The 22,656-nt window shown below is 35.5% G+C and overlaps 1 protein-coding gene across 1 annotated transcript in view; it reads right to left on the reverse strand.

Annotated features, from left to right (window-relative positions):
• The window catches only part of DDX10 (DEAD-box helicase 10), a 156,461-nt gene that overhangs the window by 118,651 nt on the left and 15,154 nt on the right, over nt 1-22,656 (reverse strand). The window contains exons 10-11 of the mRNA XM_071434134.1: nt 11,431-11,532; nt 4,663-4,750 (exon numbers count right to left, since the gene is read on the reverse strand). Of these exons, the coding sequence (XP_071290235.1) occupies nt 4,663-4,750; nt 11,431-11,532 (190 nt within the window). The remainder of the gene's footprint in view (nt 1-4,662; nt 4,751-11,430; nt 11,533-22,656) is intronic.

Here is a 22,656-nt window from a genome sequence, read left to right on the forward strand (position 1 = left end):
GTACAGGCACCTATTGGAGAAAACTACTGTATTAATAATTCATGTGAAATTTAAAAAAAAAAAATTATTTCTTGTTAACCTCAGATAGAGGAGCAAACACCCAAAAGTCAGGAGCACTGATGTCTTATGGGGATTCTTTAAATGCTTGGAAGAGAAAAAACACATTTAAAAGGTAAAATGAAAGATAAGACAGTAAATTAAGCAATGTTATAAACTTATTCTTTTCTCCTGAGTAAACAGAAATAAAAACTATTGATTAAGGTATGTAGAGCTAAATAAAATATGATTAAGGTATGTAGAGCTAAGAGATATACTTTGCAAGCTGCCCATTAATTCACTATGAAAGGAAATTTTCATTTGCTTGTTTTTCCTAATGCTGAGGGGTTTTTGGGTAAAGCTTCCTTCCTGATTATGTCTTTCAATTAATTTTAGCTGTGGAAAGTGTGAGCTCACTTCATTCAGCTGCTACCAAGATTGAGATGTGGAATACTTACATCAAACACTTCTTTGCTCACATTGAATTATTAATCATTTTACAAAGGTAATTAGAATGTTTAGGAAAAGGCTTCAAATTTGACAGATCTCATTAATCTACTGCTGTCTAGCAAGTGACAAAAATCAATGAAAGCCTCTTTTTTTCTCTGCAGTGACAGATGAAAAAAAGGGAGATTAAAAAAGAAGTATCCTTCCTGTGAACCTAAAATTTGCAGATCTGAATATCTGCATGAGTCACTACTTGCTACAGGGTTGAAATCTCATTATCTGCTGGATAACTGATAAAGCCATCCACTTACCTTACTAGCATGTATTTCGTACACATGGTCTAGAAATTAACAAACTATAAAGGGCAGAAAGAACACACCTTTTGCACATTTTTCAAGCCCCACAATAACTAAGATTGAAACACCAAACAAATGCATAGAAGAGCTTTCTACTTTACAAGAGAAATCAAGCCATTTGCTTTGATTTTTTAATTTGATTTCAGTGTGTTGGCTTCAACCTCTGTCTAAAACTCTGTCATCTCAGTTGGATTTTATTCAGTTATCCTGAGACTTCCTCAGCCTGCATACACACACTGGAGCTGAGGGAGAACAAGTTTAGTCAGTCTGAACTTTTCCCCTGCTATTTTACAATTGCTGTTGTCCCCTGCCATATCTGCTGTTTGATATGACTTTCAAGGTTTTTTTTTAAATAACTGAACAATGCAAAAATATTATATGCAGTAATTTCTATGGAAAATGTTATGGTTGGGCATCATTAACATACTACAGTTCTACTACAATAGTAGCCACAGGTCTCCAAAAGCAGTGGAGATTATTGTACAAGTACTGGAAATACATAAGGAAAAAGTACCATGCTCATGGAATTTACTACCTCTAAATTTTGACTTAGTGATCTATTTCCTGGATAACTGTTGTAAGTATTAAAATGCACACAATTCAATTGATGTGCTGTTTTGACAGTAATTCAAAAGCAACAGGGTGTGGCTGGAATCTCAGGCTGTAACACCCTGCAGATCCCTCTGGGTGTGATGAAGAATTTAATGAACAGACATCACATCAGTGCCACAATAACATTCAAACTAACAAGAAAAAAGATTCTTTTTTTAAGCTGTTTTCCAGAACTGGCTGAACTGACATATTAAATATTAAAATTACAAGAAATGGCAAAAGGCAGCATCATTCCACGAGAAGAACTGCAAAGGTTTCAAAAAAGCCCCGATCTGATTCAAACTGTCTTTCCAAGCAAGAGCAGGGGAGCCATGTCCTACTAAATGAACCATGAAGTTTGTTGAAGCAATTAGTAATCAAACACTTTCTATTTTCAAAAAAAGTAAAGGCACCTTGAAGTAAATCTACAAGCTTAGAGGACACAGTAAGTTAGGCCTCATGCCCTTAACACACAATGGTAGAGTACCATCCTATCCTAACTTCTGTGCACAGCTGTGCCGTTTCACTGCTATCTCATCCATGCAGGTTGGGAATTTATTTCTTACACTACAAATGTCAAGAACTTGGCAGCTTGCAACAGACAGGCTAGACAACGTAACACCCATGCCTCTGAGAAATCCAGCATTTCAGATAAGGATCCAAGGTCAGGATTTCATTTGCATGCATTTTATGGTTTTATTCACATTGACATGTAAGACTACTTGGACACATTTGCATAGTATGTCTGAACATTCGTAGTTAAACCTTATTAAGGAGGGACACTTCTGTGATAAACCACTCATCCATACTTCAAGTTTTTCAAAAACTGAATGTATTTACAGCTTGCCTGCAAGAATAACACTTCTCTGCTATCCATAAATTAAAAACTGCAACAAAAATAGCCTCAAATGGTAATTATATGGCAATTAAAATCTTTCCAAATGAATTTAAGTTTGTATCTGCAATACTGACAGACAGCCTATGTTTCATTTTATTCTGGAGCTATTTTGAAATTTTATCATTCCTCTGCTCAATTCAGAATGATCCTTCTCTGCCTTTTAAGAGATCTTAAAAAGCCAAAGGCAGAAACAGAGGTTTGTTGGTGTTTTCATTCCAAGTAAAATGATGCTGGATTACTCCTACTCTCATCCTCCCCCAGCCAGCTGCTCTGTCACTTCTGACATAAATTGGTGTAGCTGCAACTTCCCGTGGCAGCTGGAGATGAATGTGACACCAGTGCCTCTGGTTTGTGCAGCAAGGATGAAGCTTCTTACACTGACATTCCCCACTGCTCCAAGTAATGCTTTATGCACTACAAAAACCTGGAATACCTAAACGCCAAAAATAGTTTTTAAAAGCATTCCCTTGGAACATTGCCTTAGACATTTTATTCACAAAGCTCACACTGAGCTCCTCAGACACTTTGATTTAAATCTCCTTGTTTAGGGAAGTAAGAATGGCATTCCTTTGACTCACTAAATGTCCCTACTGCAGGCCTCCAAGATAGGTCATATCACACAGCCTACCTCTGCTGTAGCACAAAAAAACCACCATTCATCCATCCATCCCAAAGGGGTTTTAAGGTATCTGTGCCAGGAGGCACTGGAGAAGTGCTTATTCCACCCTATCAGCTATAAAAGAAAGTTCAGGCAGACTAACTCACAGAGGACATCTAAAGCTAGGTGAGATGAATCTCAAGAGTTTTAAATATTTCAACTTGACTCATTTTACGTCCCAGTTCAACAGAAAGCTTAAAACTTTTGGTTTCTGTAAGCTTTCACAATCCTCCTCTCATTTTATCCTACCACTCAGATTCACCAGTATACCTTCAAGTGTCATTAGTGTCCACATTAGCTCATACAAAAAGTTATTAACACTAATCCAGAATCTCTGCAATCATGTATTTCTCAGGCTTTGGCATTTCTGGATTTCTCACCATGTGGCCTTCGGTGGTACTCTTTTAATTTGACCTATATATATATATATAAGAAAAAATTACATGAAAGATTTGCCTATTATCCTTCAGACTCTGTTTTCCTGCATCTCAATTTGAGCTTTTGATTTTGTATAGTTTTGAAGAGACTTGATACAACTACGGAATTCACAGGCTAATGATATACACAATTCAAAAACAAAAACAAAGCCAAACCCCAACAAACCAACCAGCCTCAGAAAACAAACATGTTGCAGGGCTTCAATAAAAAAAGTAGCAAGCTCTATTCTAAAGAGTTCATGGCCTAAAAACATTATAAAACCAGGGAAAGGTCAGCAAACATGTTTAGTAATGGCAAGAGGCAGTGCAATTTCCAGAAATGTTTCACAGGCTACTTTTCACAGAAAGTATCTTTTTCAACCAAGTTCATTCTCATCCAGGAACCTACTTAGTTATTTGAAGGGTCCCTACCTTCCCCAAACCTGATAAACATGTGGTGAAATGCACATATTGCCTGTCCATGAAGTCTCCCAGCGTTAATCAGCACAGCAAAGAAATCCCATTCATAAAACCATTCACATAATTCTCCATCTTACCCAGAAGAGCTATTCTAAGCTATTTTGCTGATCATTCAAATCCAAACAAAAGTTAAAATGCTTTATTCAATGCATTCGATTTTACCCTGAGAAAGGACAAATTGTCACATATATGCAGGATACCTGACAATAAAAATTTATCAAGGTGGGCATGTTTAGGCCTACATGGTTTTGTATCTCTAACTTTTCAAGTCAAGTAATGTGGTCTGCTATTTTTAGAGTCACCTTTTTTATTAGTAGCATTATTTTGACATTTTTTGTACCATCTTCCCAAGAAACTTGAAGTAGTTGAAGTTGAGAAGAAACTTCAGAGACCATCTAGTGCAAGCACCTGCTCAAACCAAAGTCAGCTAGGGCAGGCTGCCCAGGAAGGAACCCAGTTTTTAATAACCAGCATTTGGAGACTGCACAGCCTTGCTGTTCAAGTGTTCAGCCATTCTCACAAAGAAAGGCTTTTTATGGGTTTAAATTGAGCTTTTTGTACAGAAATTTGTGCCTGTTGCCTCCTCTTCTGTCACTGGACATCTCTCAGAAGACTCTGGTTCTCTCTAAATTATGTTTCTCTCCTAATACAAGTGCTCAATTATCTCTGGTGGTTCTTCAGTTCCAATCACTGCTTCTAGGGCATGTCTGAGCTGGTCAGTTATTCCAACTACAGTTCTACTCAACCAACATGCCCCAAGAATTACAGCAGATGACTTACCCTTTGAGCTTTCTCTTTTAACTCCTGATCTTGAGCTAAGAATGCTTGCAGCCTCTTTTGAATATCTGTAAGTTTTTCAGGATTAATTCTAATTTAAAGAAAAAGAAAAACAAAAAAAGAAAAAAAACAAGCTTTAATTATTATAAGATTTCAAAATAAGCACCTGTTAGGTTCTCAGGAGCATCTTCACATCTTTTGCATTGTTTTAATATGCACAGAGCTATTACCACTGAAATAGCAGAGAATGGAACCATATTAAGGATGAAGATTACACTCCTCAAACAAATAATGCAGAAAAGACAAATGGCAGCTGTTTTATTCAGACAGCTTTCACGGAAGGTAGTGAAACTACAAAGCAAAGCAGAAATCAGCAGAAAAGAACTTCTTGATTTTATAAAAATACTGCAAAAATACAGAAACAGCATAATGAATTATAGTACTACTTTATACTGAAATAAAAGTCTTCATAAGGAAAATGTCAGCATTTTTAAAAGCTTAAATAAGATTCATTGTGCCAGGAATACTGAAATTTAAGTACTTCATAGAAAAAATAGCCAGGTGAGCAATAATAAAGGACATTGAGATGAAACAGATTTAAGAGCTTCTCAAGTAAATAAAGAATATTGACTGCACTATAAAAATCGTCATTAAACCTACTAAAAAGATATCTGGTCCTCTCCCAGATTCTGAATGTTTAAACTAATTCCAGTGATACCTACATTATTGCAGATTTATTTGCCCAGATGTCATCTACTTTTGAGCTGCTACTGCCACCCCAGTGTATCATAAAACCTAGCAAACATGGTGGGAAGTTATTCTTACTAAATATGAAAACAGATATCAAGCTTCTTTCCCTTACAATTCCAATTTCTTCACTCTGTTCAGATACAGCCAGGGGAAAACTAGAGTGTACAGAAGCAGTATTAGCAACAGTTTTAGTGAAAGACCAAAAAACACGAGTTCCAGTTTCCAGACAACACATAATTTGCTCTAAAAATTTAAAAGCATAAGACAGAAAAAAAGAAGCGTGAAAAATTGAGTGGGGGACAAACTGATCAACAAATCTTTGAAATATAATGATACAAAAAGTAAAGAAGGGATAGCATGAGTTATAAAAAAATTAATATGAACACCAGTAGTAAGACAGTCCAGAAAAGTGTTGGATTGCTGCTAAGTTATGGGAAGGATATTAAGAGATGACCTCAAAGCCCTAAAATTAGCCAGTGCCTTTTTTCCTTGTCTTCACTGCAAGTGGCAGCTGCAGTCAGTCAGCTAACAACAGCTACAGCAGGGTGCAAGCTCACACCAGAATCAAAATCATGGGAGACCAAGTACTCTGATAAATCAGCTGGGTCAGAAGAAATTGCTCCATAGCAACTAGAGAAAGTAAAAGCACTTGGAGTCACAGTTGTACCTAATCTTAACAACTCATCAAGATGAAGGAAAAAAAAATCCTATCCAAAAGGCCATGTAAATACAGTGCTCATATTCAAAGGGGGCAAAAAGGAAGTTAATTGTTTAACTTTTTCTTGATACCAAAAAAACCTAATTTGTAAGGACCTACAGAAAATAAGCAAATCCACAACACCTAACACAGCTTAGTCAGAAGCAAAATATGATTCATCTGTTTGATTATCCTCCATAGCAGCATTAGCAGGTTTTAAGAATGGGAAAGAAATAGTAGATGTTGTGTTTGGTTTCAGGAAAGTATCTGGCAGTGGTACATTCTCATAAAATAGGGAAACATGGTCTATGTGAAATCTTTAAGTAATGAAAAAATGGCCTTAGAGCACTTCTCAAAGAGTAGCTGAGACTGCAAACTACTTCCTGCTGCCACTGTCAACTCAAAATGCTTATGAAGTTCCAATTTTCACCTGGACATGCTATTACTCATTATTTTCTATGACTTGATTATTGTAGGAATATGATTCATTATTCATAAGAGACTATGTGTTATTGAGGCTCCAAGCATAATAGACAACAATTTGACACAAAATACGTTTTGTAGACTGCATCCAAATTTTGAGTAATTTGATGGAAATTTGCAAGAAAAGGGTTTGAAAAAGACAAAAACCCCAAAAACAAGAACAAGACCCTTCATATTTAAAAGAATGGCTAGATAATGTGGTATAAATCTAAGCAATGTCAACTAAGAACATGGTACCCTAGGCACATTTTGAGCTTATGTGTTTGTTAATGAATGAGCAAATTTGCAGCACTGACTACCAAAAAACAGAAGCAGTACTGAATTCTCTCTTCTCCAACACTGTATCATGACAGTCATCCACTGTCATCTTCCTCTCACACTGAGATTCAAAAAATGAGAAAGCTGGCCACTGTTAAACTGGATTTTGGCTATAATGAGTTTGTATGTTATTTCTTTCTGAAAAAATAAAACACTTTACAATAAATTGTATACATGTGACTATTAGGAGAAGCAAACCTAAAAGCTAAACAGTGAAATTAGTTATCATAATTTATAAGCTTGCCTAAATGGCAAGAACCAATGAGCTAAAACCTACTATGCAAAGGCTAGAAGGGGATTTTACAACATGGTCTGCCATTTCAAGTAGGCTGGTTATTTCTTACTCTGTGATCACGTATCTTACCTTTAAGGAGTAGTAGAACTTGCTGAAGCTACAGTTTTGCCTACCAGTTGCATGGCCACACTTGACTACGCCATGACGTAAACACGTACCCAGCTTGCCTGGCCTTATGTATGATCAGACAGCAATCTCCAAATTTTCTGGTTGATACACATTTTGATTTCCTCTCATTATCCCTGGTCTATACACTAGGGTACAAGCACTGGTTTAACTAGGCATTGTCCTTCCCCCACTCTTCTCCAAAACAGAATTTAAGCAAAAAAGATCAACAACCACCTAAAAGACCCTGTTGCAGCAGAACAGTTTCCAGATGTCCATCCAGCTTCCAAGCAGCAGCAGCATGTTTTGCTCTGCGCTCTCAGTGTGAAGGTGGCTGCCTATGGTTACACTAGACACCCTGAAGGCTGGAGGGAGGGGGAAGGGCTGGCACCTAGGGAAGGCTCACCCAGCAGATCACACATCGGTGTAGAAGCACACTGAACAGTGACACCAGTCCTACAGTAACTATGGCAACTGGGAGGCAGTGAGTTTTAACAGATCCCCTATATTAATACTACCAACGTGTGGGATACACGTCCAAACGTTATCCATTGTGAGAAAGAAAAAAGAAGGGAAAAAAGGTGTTTTGTTGTTGTTTTTGCTGTTTTCCTCAAAAAACACCTTTTTTGCCATAAAATTAAAGAAAGTGATACTACGTCATGCACTTCCTTTGGTAAAATTTTCTAGACAAAAAAATTGCCATCTGTTATGGCAACCCCTGAGGAAGCAGCTCTTATCTTTTTACCCAACAAAGTTAGATGCAACAAAGTAACCTCAAAATACTACCAAACATAATTTAAATTTACAGCTTGCATGGTAAACTTGGAGATTACAGACTCGTTTAAAAAATGTACAAACCATTTAATACTTTCAGAGTACCTTTTTGCCATATTTAAATGCTCTAAGCTATTGTATTTATTATTGCATATTTTGCACTTTCTCTTGCTCTATTTTGAATAATGAAGAAGTTACGTACTGTTAAAAGCACTACCTGTAATATGGCAGCTTGTGCTAATTAGAAGGGACTAGTTTACTGAAAACCTCTACTGGCAGCTTAGATCTAAAATTGAAAATTAAGGAAAGAGCCTAAACCCTAGTCCTTTGAACAGGTATCAAGGAAAGTTCTTCCTTTCTCTACTTTCAAATTATGGAACTGTTTTAAAAGGTCTATCTAGATGAAATAAAACAACATCAAAAATAGTTTGCAAATAAAAAAATACAAAATAAGGAAAGTAACAGCATTCTTACAACCACTGTACCAGAAAACAGGTCAATAAGAACAGCCAAACAAACACTTGAATATACAACATTTTAGAAACAAGCTTTTGAAAAAAAGCTTTCAGAATGAATTTCAGAAACTTGAACAGTTAAATTCTGTTGGGAGTGAGCAATGCTCATTATCTTCTAATTCCCAAGTTAGAATTCTTAAGAATCTATAATTAGGTGAATAAGCACAAACAACAGGAGAAGACTTCACCACAAGACCTGGAACATGATCCATGGGTTCATGCAACTTCTTAAACAATTTATAAACTGACAAAACAAACTGGCCTTATATTAATTGGGAAACTGGCTGGAAGCAAACAGCATGAGAAAATCTGTAGTTAAAAACTTCTAGAATTAAATTGGTTTGCAATCCACAAGTAATTACAAGAATAACTTTTTAAGGATTTTAGTTAGCCTTTTACAAGGACAATGCTACAAATTTTAAATCATAACACACTAGGCAGACAATTCTAAGTGAAAGCATTCCCCTTCATTATAATGTTATAAATTCTATTAAAATTTATTTTGCAGATTGAAAATCTGGATATTGGGGCAGGATGTTAAAATATGTTATTAATCAAAACCCTTGACTTTTCTAATAATGATTCCAATTAAGAATATTTCTTAAATGTACTTAAAATACATATGTCCTAGTGGCTTGATACAAGAAGGAATTTCTGGGGTATTATTAAAAAAAAATAAAGCAGCAGAGTTTTCCATCAAAGTAACATCACATTAACAACAATATGTTAAGAGATGCAACCATTAATGTCTCTCTAGAGACTCACCTAACTTGGATAATAAGTATAATGTGCATTTATTGGGGGTGAAATATTTGCCCTATTAAAATTGGATTATTATCCCTGTACAAAAACATGTATTTCTATTTACATGGATAAATACAGCCTAAAGAGGTTATTTTACCACTTCCTTTGATAAGCTGGTCAAACAACACCATTACTTACAAAGTTAAAAGCGTAGCTGACAAAGAAACAGGAAAGAAGAAATATTTATAATGTGCATGAGATCAGACATCTATTTACTGAATATAAAAGAAAGATAAATTACTTCAATAACTACCATTTTAAGATGGAAAAAGATGGAAGTTTGGAAGGAGAAAATTTACTGCAGTGGTTATACAACAGATCCTTCTAAAGCACTATGATGCTTAATGGAAAAGAAAATGCCAGATTCAGTTCCTTTACCGATATTATCCACAGTTGGTGAGGTTTTGTTTGGGTTGTCATTAAGTAGTTGTTGGACTGCATTATAGTCCTTATTTCACTGTTTTAGCAAAAATTGTTTATATTTGAAGTTGGTCCACATCCTGCATGGATTTGATAAGTGTTTAATGAGAAAAGGTGGATTTATTTCACCAGCTGCTGTGTACTCAGTTTGTTGCACAGAAATAGCAGTCACAGGTACAGTTCAGAAGAGCCTTTGAAATGGCATATCCTATACAACATAAATACTTTAAAAAGTAAAATTAAACTTTAAATGCAGAAAGTGCTATATGCATTGTTTCTGTTCTCTGAAGAAATGTTCACCTGTACATTTTGAGCAAACCTGAAGATTAAGCAATGAGGTGTAAATAACCACCTAAGGTTTCATCCTAATTTGATTTCTTCTCAAAAACAATTGTTCTACGTAGAAATTCAGTATAGGTAATTCCCTTCTTTGCTTAGTATCTGTATCTTCACATGCAAACCACAGCTTTTCAAAGTAAAACAAGCCTAGCTTTGCTCATATCCACTCATACAGAAACTTACATTTTCTACCTTGTCATCCTTCTCTGATTTCTTTTATCTCTGCTGTACAATTTTTGGCATGGTGTGACCTGAACTTTTAAAGTGTTAAAAATGGAGTCAGGCTGATATCACATTTTCTGGCTTGTTTTCAATTCTTCCATATTTCCTTCACATTCTCTTTTCTCTCTTAATTCAACATCAGACTGACAGGCTCAGAAAACAGTAAACTCCTTCCTACATATAGCTGCTAAATAAGAAACTACCATCGATTTTTTAGTGGTGGTCTTTTCTTTTAATATTTTTACAGTTAGGATTTTTGTGTTTCCTACATATCCATTACTCTGCATTTAACAGAAAATGGAAACATGCTTTTTTATTTTCACCTGGTATTGTTATATGCTGCTGCAACTCCTTCAAAAGCAGTTCTATTTGTACAGATAACATAGCTCCTTACAGGTTTCCCTTGGAACACTCTTTTTAGTATGTAAAATTACCATCTTTCACTTCCTGTCTTTCAACTAACTGATTCAGAAAGGTCATGACAAGTTGAAGAAAAAGTCCAGAACTAAAGAAAAAACAGATAAGAGAAACAAAAATGATTACAGCAATAAAAACATACAGGGACAGATTAAAGAAATTGTAATTGTTTAATCTGCAAAAGAGAAAGAGAGCATTATCATGTTCAATTACATAAAAAGAAGCTGCAGAGAGTACGAGAATACATCACTTTCCATATATTCTTGGCACAAGGCAAAAGAAATATTTCATTTAAATTACTTACAAGTCTTATCAGACACTTGAAGAAAAAATGTTAAAGGTAGTAACTGTTGAGTACAGATGAGGTCTCTTTGGGAAACTGTGAATATATTAATTGGCATCTGATAAGAATGATTTGTGCAGCTCATCCTGCCTATGAGAACAGCAATAAAATAGGTAACCTCTCAAGGTCTTTTCCTTCTACAACACTACCAAAACTAATTCATTTCCCTGATTTGTCCAGCTTCAGGCAATAAAAATACTTTATCAAGATTGTCATAGACTCATCACAGATTACTCTTGCAGAAAGAAGGTTGAATAACAGGCAGGGCAGCAGGGCATTAGCCACTTACTTGATTTCACTGATAGGTACTTTCCTCTGTGCCAGCTGTTCCACCATCCCTTTTTCTTCTGAAGGAAGCAATACCAACAAAGCTTCACCACCTTCTTTGTACCTGATCAAAAGGGGACAAAAAAGAAACCTCAAGCAAACATGAAAAAATTAGTTTTTGCTGATGTTTTCAAGAGCCAATGAGAATTTACATTTGATTCCTTATAAACAGTCCAAAGAACGAACAAAACTTCTCACTTAACAAAGGGAAAAGAAGAGGCAAACCAGTTAAGTGACTTGCCAATATCCCTACTTGAGCTGATTTTAAAACTATGCCTGGAGTTCTGAACATCTGGGGCTAAGACATGGGTTCAGACCAGTGAATCTTCTCCTCCCTCAGTTTGAGTATTAGTGGCAAACAAATAGCACTTGATCAAAGCTTACTTTGACTGCAGGACTAGAAAATCCAGCTACTTGCATTCAGCATTTGCCAGCTAAGGTTTCAATAGGTAATCAAATAGGTAAGGTTTGATTTTGAGAAAAAATCAAATAGGTAAGGTTTAACACTTGGTAAAAACTGATTCTCTTTGCATATTCTGCAAGCCAAAGACAGGGAAAGGTTAAAAAAGGATAAATGCCTTGGTCTCAAATAACAACCCCTTGTTACATGTTCAGTAACAGCTAACAGGTCACAGTGACATCAAGGAAAGTAAAGCATAAAAATAGGAGCTCTTTCATTTATAGAAGCAGTTTCCAGATGCAAAACAAAAGATACAATCAGACTGATCCCATAAGAATGTATCTAGCATTCACTCTTCAGTGCACTTAACAGCTGTATCAAATGTAGATGAGCTGGTAATTACTCAAGATACATGGTTAGCAAAGACATTAAAAAATCAGCTAATTTATGCTTAAAGCATCTTCCTGAGCATTTTCTCTTTGTGCAAGAAAATATCAGTTCCTGCTTTTGGCACATTTACTGACTTCAGTACCTTCATGTAGAAAAAAGTACCCAATAGCATTAGCAAGCAAACAACACAGTGGGTTTAAGATCTCCTGAAGAAGTGGGTAATGAGCTTGCAGGCACCAAGTCTCTATCCACTGTAGCACTGTATACACTGTTTCCTTGTTTATATTTACAAATATTTCTAAAGACTACAGATTGATAAGAAAATACTGCACAGTCCCTCATTACAAAAACAAAATTCCAACTGAATTTCAAAAATATGCCAGAATTGGACAGAATTCAACTCATCACCAACTGATGAGAGCAATCTGCAGGACAAAGCAAAACAAAACTGGTAAGTTGCTCTGTAGAGCAGCTTTAAAATCCCTTCTTTAGGGAGGCCAGGGAGCACAGAAGGATATTCTCAGGCACACCAAACATGAATCATACCATTAAAACTGATAAAAATCATTTCTAGTGGAATACAGGGAGCCTACATTTCTCCAAGGATAAACAGTTATCACTTGGCAAAAACAGTACTGCAGAATTGTTTGAAAACTATAAACACTATCTGTCACAGCACAGTAAGCAATGCAAGTAGAAACAAAATCTGCAGTTAAAACAGTCTGACAGCTTTTATTACAGCTTTCTGCTTTCATTTGATGAATTTGAAAAATCACAACAAAATGCTCTTGGATGCCTGGGATTTTTTTTTCTTCAATGTATGTATGATAGGCTTGGATACCAACTTCTGAAGATCATCTGCAAGTGTCTAGTAAATGTTTACATCATGAAATTTTAAACTTTACATTCTAGATTTTGAAATTTTACATGGAAATAAAATTGATATAAGAGAAGAATCTCAGTTACATGCCAACATCATGTAAATTTACTGATTATAAATGGATTGATTTTTTGATTTTTGATTTGATTTTGTACGTTGTTACTGTACAAAAACTATAACGATTTAAATCCATTTCATTAGTAGACCTACAATGTTCTCCATACAAAAAATATCAGCTTGTACAATCTATCAAAAAAGAGTTCTAAAGCAATACATATGTTTGTCTTAATTTATTATCTTTACCAAGCATGCTGTCCCAGCTGACCAAACATCCCATGGAATGTCTGCACCCTTTATACAATAACTAAGGTTGGAAAGAACTTGCTTACATGGACCAAGTGCATCTTTTACAGAAGTTCTATATATTTCAACCTAACCAAATTACAAATTACATACCTACAAGGTGGGTACCTGTTGGACACTGCCACTATCTGAACAAGCAATGAAATCCTGGAAAGCCACTGAACCTTAGAGGACTTTATATTTTATTGTAAAAACTGATGATCATACTACCGAGACAACCAATTACTCATCAAAAGAAGCTGAGCTCTCAGAGCACTGTTGGAAAAAATATTCTCTTGTATCTATCAAAAAGGAAGACAAAGATAATATTGCTGCCAATCCCAGTCTCCCCAGTTTAGAGTACAGAATAATGCAGTTCTACTTTTCTCTCCAAAGTAGATGATATGAAAGGATAGGACTCCAACAAGAGCTACGTGAATGATCTGGTATCTGCAAAAAATGTCTCTTAAATCTCTTAACAGTCTTTGTCATTTGTCAAGAAAAGTCTTGACTGCACTGTATATACAAATGATGTTTTCAGATTCCTTAAAGTTAGCCAAAGGCATGGATTTGTGTAGTTTTCTTGCTCATGGTATTTCTTATCCCAGAGTGCCTGACTTGGCATTATTAAATTGTTTCTTTGTCATATCTCTTTTATTCAGTGTGCAAAACACTGTGAAAGGCCAGTGTCATAGAAATTAAGAAGAAATACTCAAAGGGCAGAGAGTGCAGATATCCTCTCTACAAGCCACAAAACCAAAATCTGCAATGATACAGTACAGCAAAAACCATTCTATGCTTGTTTTGTTTTTATAGCTTTCCAGCAGTATCCAAGAGGCCTCTCTGAAACAGGATTCAGGATCAGATAAACCTTCACTCTGACCCTTAAAAATTTATTTTGTGTTATTAATGCTAAACTCTTTGTATGCAGAGTCAGTAGTTGCTTCATAAAGTACAAATCCTAAAGGCACATTCCATAGGTAATACACCAAAAAAGCCAAGCATCACATCTGGTATTTATGGACAGCAACTATTTCAATGTTTACATTAAGTCTTGCAAAGCCTTTATGTAGACAAAGTAGTAGCACAGATAAGTAAACAAATGACCACATGAAAATATAGATCTGGAAAAGAGAGGTTTTCAAGCACCTCTACTTTCTCTTTTTTTTCCACCGATTGAGTAGGAAAAAAAAAGCAGCAGAGAAATATTTCTCAGAGCTAAGTCTTCAGACATTCTAAAGGACTGAAAGACATCTAGTAACTAATGCAGTGCAATCCTTCCCCATACATGTTTTGGAAACATTCTCTTTTAAATGCTAATAGTTTAAAAATATTTGAAGTTAAGGAGGAACAGTCTTTGCCCTTTATACCATAATCGTGACTTAATGAAAACAAACAGTTTAATAACAACACTGTTCTTCAGAGCTAAACACAAAAATGAAAACATCACAGAAATGATAAAGCTAAAAACCAAAGGATCTTAAATACCATCTGGGAAGGTCTGTATCGATTGAGTGGACGTTCAGTTAAAGAAAGCAAAATGCAACCTATAAAAAAGGAGATTTAGTTGGGCAGAGTATTATCTTATTTCTCAAAAAAAAAAAAAAACCCAACCTCATAATGTGCTAATCAGAAAAATATTGTGTTAAAGATCATCTCAAGAAGAGAGGCTTCAGTGTAAAATTTAACTTTTCCAAAGTGTTCCCTCTGCATATTTCATACTAAAAGCTTCTGTACTGGCAAACTTAGGAAAGGACAAGCTACTAAAAACTGGCATAAACAGTAACAAAAACAGTTAGACCTGCTCAGAATTTGTTTCCGTTACAATGCCTAAAGAAGGAGAAAAGAACACCCCTTACTATCCTACAGGAATAAAGTTCTCCACTAAAGCAACCAAAGGAACATCTCTGTAATTATTTTCAGCACACAAATAAAATGCTTAAACCTTTACAGATGATAAAGCAACGAAAAAACAACCTTGGTTACTGTAATTCTTCAGCAAGAGGACTACCTCTGCAGATGAGACAATATTAGAAGTTCTCCCTATTCTTGCTCACTGCAGCCTTCAAGTTGTCCATCATCACCAAAACCAAACATCTGTCCTAAAATGCTAATTTACTCTGGTGATTTATTATCCAATAAGTATGCACTTTGACTCTGCTGAAGAAAAGTAAATTAAAAACCTGAAAGTAATCAAACTTTCTTGGACTGTGTAATAATTGATGACATCCTGTCATCTCTTCAAGGTGATCAAGAAACCAGAGAAGGGACTCATCTTTACACTGTGATCTTAAGAGTCTCTAAGGGTATATGATTTATTCCAAGTCCATGGAAAACTGTATCTTACTTGCAGAAAGTCCTTGGAGGAAAAAAAAAAATCACTTCTAGTTCCTATCTGCTTTGTTTTCTAGAGTCTACTGACTTCAATATGTTTGAAAAAGGCAAACAACTTCTCTGCAACTCAATCACGACTTGCAAGCAGGAAGCTGTGAAAATCATCATTAGTTCTATAAAGCAAAGGGTTATATTTACAGCGACTGCAGATGAGAAAAAGAAAGATGCCTACAATCAAGAGCAAGTGCCAGAGGCAGACAAAAAGGAAGTGGGATTAATTACTTACAACAATGTGGTAGTGGCTAATTACCAGTAGAGAAAAATGGCTTTAAAATGTTCACAACACCATTTCCTTAGCAAAGAAACACAAAGCGTTGCCAAATAGCTTCACTTGATTAAAAAAAAAAAAAACAAAAACAAAAAAAAACCACAAAAAAAAAAAAAACCCAAAAAAAAAAACAAAAAAAAAAACCCACACTAAAACTAAGAGGGTAGTTTATGCACCATGACAGAATCTATCTTAAACTTCTAAAAATCACCCTGAGCCAACAGCTGGTATCAAACATGAAGAAACAGAATGGCAACAGTCCAGTGAAGACAGGATGAGGAAAAAATGGCTTTCATGCAGGACAAACAGACACTCAATTCTTCCCTAATTTTACCCCATCTTAACCCATCCTTGATCAGATCCAGTCCACAGCTGCATATACCCCTAGGCAATATCATTAAATTAAACATTACCATTACCACAAAGGCAGTAAATGATAGCAATACTGATTGTTAATCAATTCCACCTGGCCAAGCAGCCAGACTTGAGCTTGCTGTAACCACATTCAGAGTACTTCTACATCCTTGCCATGACCATTGTAGCACAGGGCTCAGTCAAATGCACCACATTTTAATTGTCAGTGACATATGAGTTGTGGTTGTAACAGAATAAAACAGGAATGGGAACCATCTAATGATGATCATCAGGCACCAGTGTTCTGCTGTAAAAGCAAATATCCAGTAGGAAAAAATTATGGAAAAGGAACTGTAAGGATAAGGTGCATAGATATGCAGACATTATAGAAAATGTTATACAGGTTGTCTCCAACAGATATATTACAACATGTTTCCCTAACGTTTGTATTTCAGAAGACATAAGTTGATGCCAAATTACCAGAGTTAAAGGCAGTATTTCTGCTTTGCTTGGCAAGAAAAAATCATCTATTTTAAAAACTGGCAAAGGACAAAACAGAGGATGAGACAGTCATAAAATTTGGGGGAGGAGGGTTACAGATAAAAAGATACTTGCATAACAGTTTCCTGAATTGGAGTATTTCCCATTAGAGAAAATGCAATATACAGGAAGTGATTACGTTTTTGAAGATATTTACCACACATGAACATGCAGGAAAAGTAAGGATGATTTTTTTTATACTTTGAACGTCACACATTTACCACCATAATTAAAAAACAAGCTTTTTGTGTTTTGTTTTTTTTTTAATCTGTAACTTGAATTTACCAGGACTTTACCAGGTTGACTAGGTTAAAGATCTAATTTTAGCCTAACTGGGCCAGCATGGATAGCATCAACATATGCTATCATCTTATCTGTCAAAAGACATAGAAGGAAGTAAGGTATCATTGCAAAGCTTGTGAGCTTAAATCAAAGCCCATTTCCAAAAGTATCACATTCCAAGCCAACAAGCCACCTTCAGATACCTTTAGCATTGCAGAAACTCAGAAACAGCAAAATCTTTTCAGAGAAAGGAAATTGGGCACTAGGGATGCCAGATCAACTGCTCAACTGCCTCATTCTCACCCAGATCAAATCTGCTAGAGATTTATCAGGAGCAAGTAAGACACTGCTCTCTTCAAAATGCTAAAGACAATAAGTTAAGCATTTAGAAGAGCATCAAAACCAATCCCAATAAATGTGCCTGATTTTGCATGTGCATGATGATACACTCTAATTATATATTTTCACTCTTCTTCTAATGGACCCTTTGTTTATCATACATACTTGCAAAACTATAAATACAAAACTATTGAATAATTATTTCCACTGTGAAGCCATGTTACTCACTATGTAAGGCAATCATTTATTCACTACACACCATTCACACCCTTCTCAGAACAGAAATCATCTGGACAACTTGATTTTGCAAAAGTAATGCTCTTTAAATCTTTGCATATAATTTTAGTTTCAATAGAGTCAAGAGCAAGACTATTTCATCATGCAGAAAAACTGGTAAGCAAAATACAAAAAGCAGCACAGACTCCTGTTTCTCTTGCAAAGATTTGCCCCTGCAAAGACTGAAAGAAACAGCAGTGAATTATAAGCTAATAACCTAACAATCATGCTTAATACAAGATAGATTAGGAAAACTAGAGTGAGTAAAGTTATATTATTTCTACTATGTAATTTATATTGAATTTTGAAACTGTTTTCAATTTTTTTAAAACAACTACAGAGTGAAGGAAAAAGCATTCAGTTGAAGCAGACATTTTCTGTGTTGCACTTTTTGTATAATGGAATAATGTAAGACATCTATAAAAATATATCCAAAAAATATCAGAATGGATAGTTTTATTCTGAGCAGATCTGTTTCAATCTGATACACATAACAAATAAATATGTTCACCCACACATTATCCTTTAACAAAGAGAAACTAAAATCCAAATCTACCCCCAAGTGCTTCTACAGGAACACAGTAATTCATATTTTGTTTTAAAACACAACCATTAAATTTGACTGCATAAGCTACTATTTCTAAACATATTTCTTAAACAAAGTAACAGTTTTAGGTCTCCAATACCAGGCTCAGTTCAGGTGAAATTTATTTCCAATCATAATACCTTCTGGGCTTTGTGACATAATGAGGACTGGTGAAATCTAAACTTCAAACCAAGAAAACGGTATTTTTCCAGGCGGGAATAGGAAGAGTTTTATCTGCCATTTATTATAACTTCTACACTGCCAGGTTTCTTTCATAATACAGATTTGCTGGGTTTTTTTAATGACAAATGAGCACAGAAAATAAATGCATACTGGAATTTCTATCCCATCTACATGACCAATGGCCTCTTTCTGTAATATGCATTTCTGCTTAAAACAACAAATCTTTAATAAATCTGGGTGCACTGCAATCTGAAACTGTGCTGTACCATCTACAGCAAGTCCTACCAAAGCAGCCCAATAAAAGTTACAGGAGACCAGAAAGTGTCTTGACTATTCACAGCTGACCCAGTGCAGCAGACAGCCAGAGTTCACTGCAAAGTCTTTAATTCACCCAGGAAAAGAAGCTTCTTCCCATGGGTTGGGAACAGTCTGACATTCCACAGAGCATTTAAACAAAAAAATGTGAACTGGCTTCCTTTATTAGTTTTGCTTTAGATCACTTCTATTCTCCATTGAATACACTGTGGTTCAGAATCCCCAAAAAATAACCAGTAAATTTTGCTATGAAGTCAGAAATTAATTGATTCAGTTTATATTTTCTTTTCCACTGACCATTTAATGTCATTTTTCTGTCTGGAAAGTAGCCAAGTTCAGAGAACCATCTGAGTTCTACTCTCCCCACAGAACCACAGTCCCCTCCATTCAGTCATACTGCGTGAGCGTCCCTGCTTGCCAGTCTTGGTCACAAGAAATAATTGACAAAAATCATTATTGGTTCTTGTGGCTCACCAATCTTATCAAGTTAGTCTTAGAATAAACTGATTTCAAAAGGCCTTGGGAGGTTGTTGACTGCTCCAGCCTACCCTGGAAGCAATCCATTACCCACAGCAGCTGTGTCCACTCTGCTGAGTTAAAAATACATGTGCTTGTTTATTCTGTTATTCCAGCAAACAGCATAGCTTCCTGTCAGCAGGTAATAACCTTGGCCACTTAATCATTCAGTGCACAGGAACATTCCTGCCATTCCATTAGGAAGCGAATTCTAGCAGATAACAGTGCCAGTCAGTACAAATGCAGCATCAGAGGCCACTGTCAAGAATGTAGCTAGGATACAGTGTTTAATTTTAGAGAATTTAATAAAGTGAATTCCAAGTTAAATGTGATGTCAACAATATCTTGTGACCTCCACTGGCAGCTATTTTTACTCAACTTGAGTTAGGATGATGACTTGACTGCAATGTGAGAGGGTCTTAATACAGTATTTATTTTTAAACAACATTCAAAGTGCTTCAGTGGGTCTTAAAAATAGAAAAATAATCAAAACAAGGAGTTGTCATCTTGGCTGCCCAGATTATTCAGGACCCAAGACATATATCCCTGAAATATTTTTCCCAATTAAAAAGAGAAATAAAAATCAAGCTTCCACCATTGAAAAAGATAATATTAAGCCACTTGCATTTTTAAATGCTTTATTGTCACATTACTCTTAAGGCTTAATAGTCTCACTTTCACACATATAATGTGTGAAATTAATTACTTAAGGAGAGCCCCAATGAGCATTAATGAGCTTCAAAGCTTATCACTGCATGACAGAGTAAGATCATTCTATCACCTGCCCCTTTCACCTGCCCATAATTTGATAGGTGTATGTTCTCCAGTACTCACAAAGCATCAAAATACACATTCTTCTTAAGAGGCTTTAGTCATACCTCTTTCAGTCTAATCATCAGAACAGCCACCACAAAAATGGCAGGTAACAGAGTATTCTGCTTTGGGAAGATGGAGTTTAATTACTCCATTTATTTTCAGAAATATAATTTACTAAAAGAAAAGAAGCATGCCTGTTTGCTGACAACAACAGAATTACAATTACTTTCCTAAGTCAGTGTAAGCACCTAAGAAAGCTAACTAACGAGGCTGAATTAAATACCATCAGAAGTCTGAACCAGCGAGATCTAAATCATATATAGCTCCAGACATGCCACAGATAAAAAACTGCGGAACAAAAATACTTATTCTGTTTAACATTCCAGTGCCAATGCCTTTAAAAAAAGACTCATGACATGAAAATCACTTAATTCAAGCAGCAGCAGTTGCTTCTGAAGCAAAAAAAAAAAAAAAAAAAAAAAAAAAAAAAAAAAAAAAATTAAACATTAAGTGGAGGGATGAGTGCAATGCCAGGAAAGAAAGAAATTAATTACTGAGACTTGCCAGGATATAGGTACATCCAAACTTGAAGGTAGTTATGCATGAACAAAAAGATAAAATAAATTTTTTGGTGTCTTGTCTCACCAATGCAATCATGACTGGAAGACAAACATCCCTATAGACTTTTTTCATGCCATACAACTTGGACATTATGTTTGGAAAAACAGTTGGGGGAAAAAATGAGCATCAGGGTGCTTCAAAAATTATTATCTTCTGCTGTCCCCTAGTGGCACCATAACTTCTTTCACAAAATTCATGAAAGAATACTTTCATCTGTAGGCTTCATAGGTTACAGAATAGAAGGCATCAATAGAAATTAAAAGCCAGAAGAAATTAGTTTTGCAGGCAATTGCTACAAGCAGCTTTTATTTAGAGTTTTTGAAACTAAATCCCAGAGGAAACACTGTAATCTAGTGTTTTAAACCACTGACTTTTCTAAGAAATTGTGTGGCAAATATAACACTAAAAGTATTTACTAGACTGCCCATGACATTGTCAGTATTTTAGAAAGTCTGTCAGTGAACTATTTAAGACTTTGAAAGCAACTGGAAGAAACAGCTTCTAGTCACTCTCATCGTAGCATACCTTTCAAGTTTATTAAAAAAAAACCCCACTCAATATACTCAATATATGTCAATTCTACTATAAAGCAAAAGCATTACTGGATTACACCCAGATTTTCTCAATCTTACTTAACAATAAATCAAAAATGCAGGAGTTGCAACTTATGTTCTTCAGCAGGGTAAAATGCAAATGAAATGTTTCTTAGGGAACACAGTGGCCTTATCCACTTAAAAATAAACTGCTACCTCTTGTTTTAGATCAAGCTTTGCAAAATTCTAAGATGTATGTGGGAACACGTCCATGATTGTTAGTCAAAGGTTTTCCAGCCCCTTCCCCAACATATTTTCTCTCCTTTCATATTTACTTTCATATCACAAAATAATTTGACTTCAAAAGTAAACACTATTTGGCATCCCAGTTTTAATTACAGTTTAACACAGCCCCTTAATTAGATGAGATATTTAATTTAGCTTTCATTCTATGCAATTATATTCTCATAACCCATGAAAATTTGTAATTATCTCGAACCTCATTAATGAGGACTACTAAATTGCAGTTCAGTTCATTTTTATCAAGTTTCCAGAAGAAATACAAGCTTCTCATATGAACTTTAGCTATTGAAAACAAAGGAAGCTTCCTCCTCAACACTTAGATTTCAATGAGAAGTACATTGTCAATTACCCACATCAAAAACTGCATTAGCATATTTACTTATTGCATAGTACTTACTTAAAATTATTAGACATCTCCCTTGTTTTATTTTCGAAGATTTATTTCATGCTAAGTTTTAAGTTTCCTAAACAAATTTCCTTCTAGGACTGTTTTACCTTAAGGATGGAGACAGCCTGTGTGTTTCTTCAAAATGAATGCCCAGTATAGGCAGAACCTGCTGATCCTTGTATGAGATTAGGAAAGAGAAAATACCCATGAAGCTTTTCCTACAGAAAAGATTTTTTTTTTCACTGTCAGTCAACACCCTCCAGCTCACACAACTTGGTCAGGTGTACTCCCAATTTCTGTAAGGTCTCCCTACTGAAAAATTGACATAGAAGGAAATGCAATCAACATCCCAGCAAGGCATCCAGCACAGCCCACAGTCCCTGAGACAGACACCGTGCCCCAATTTTCTGTCTAAATCTGTCCCTCGAGCAATCACAGAAGGCTGCACTTAAGAGGCCACTG

This window comes from Agelaius tricolor, unplaced genomic scaffold, assembly GCF_023055355.1.
Source record: "Agelaius tricolor isolate 1412-34295 unplaced genomic scaffold, bAgeTri1.0.p SCAF_9, whole genome shotgun sequence".
Classification (NCBI taxonomy): domain Eukaryota; kingdom Metazoa; phylum Chordata; class Aves; order Passeriformes; family Icteridae; genus Agelaius; species Agelaius tricolor.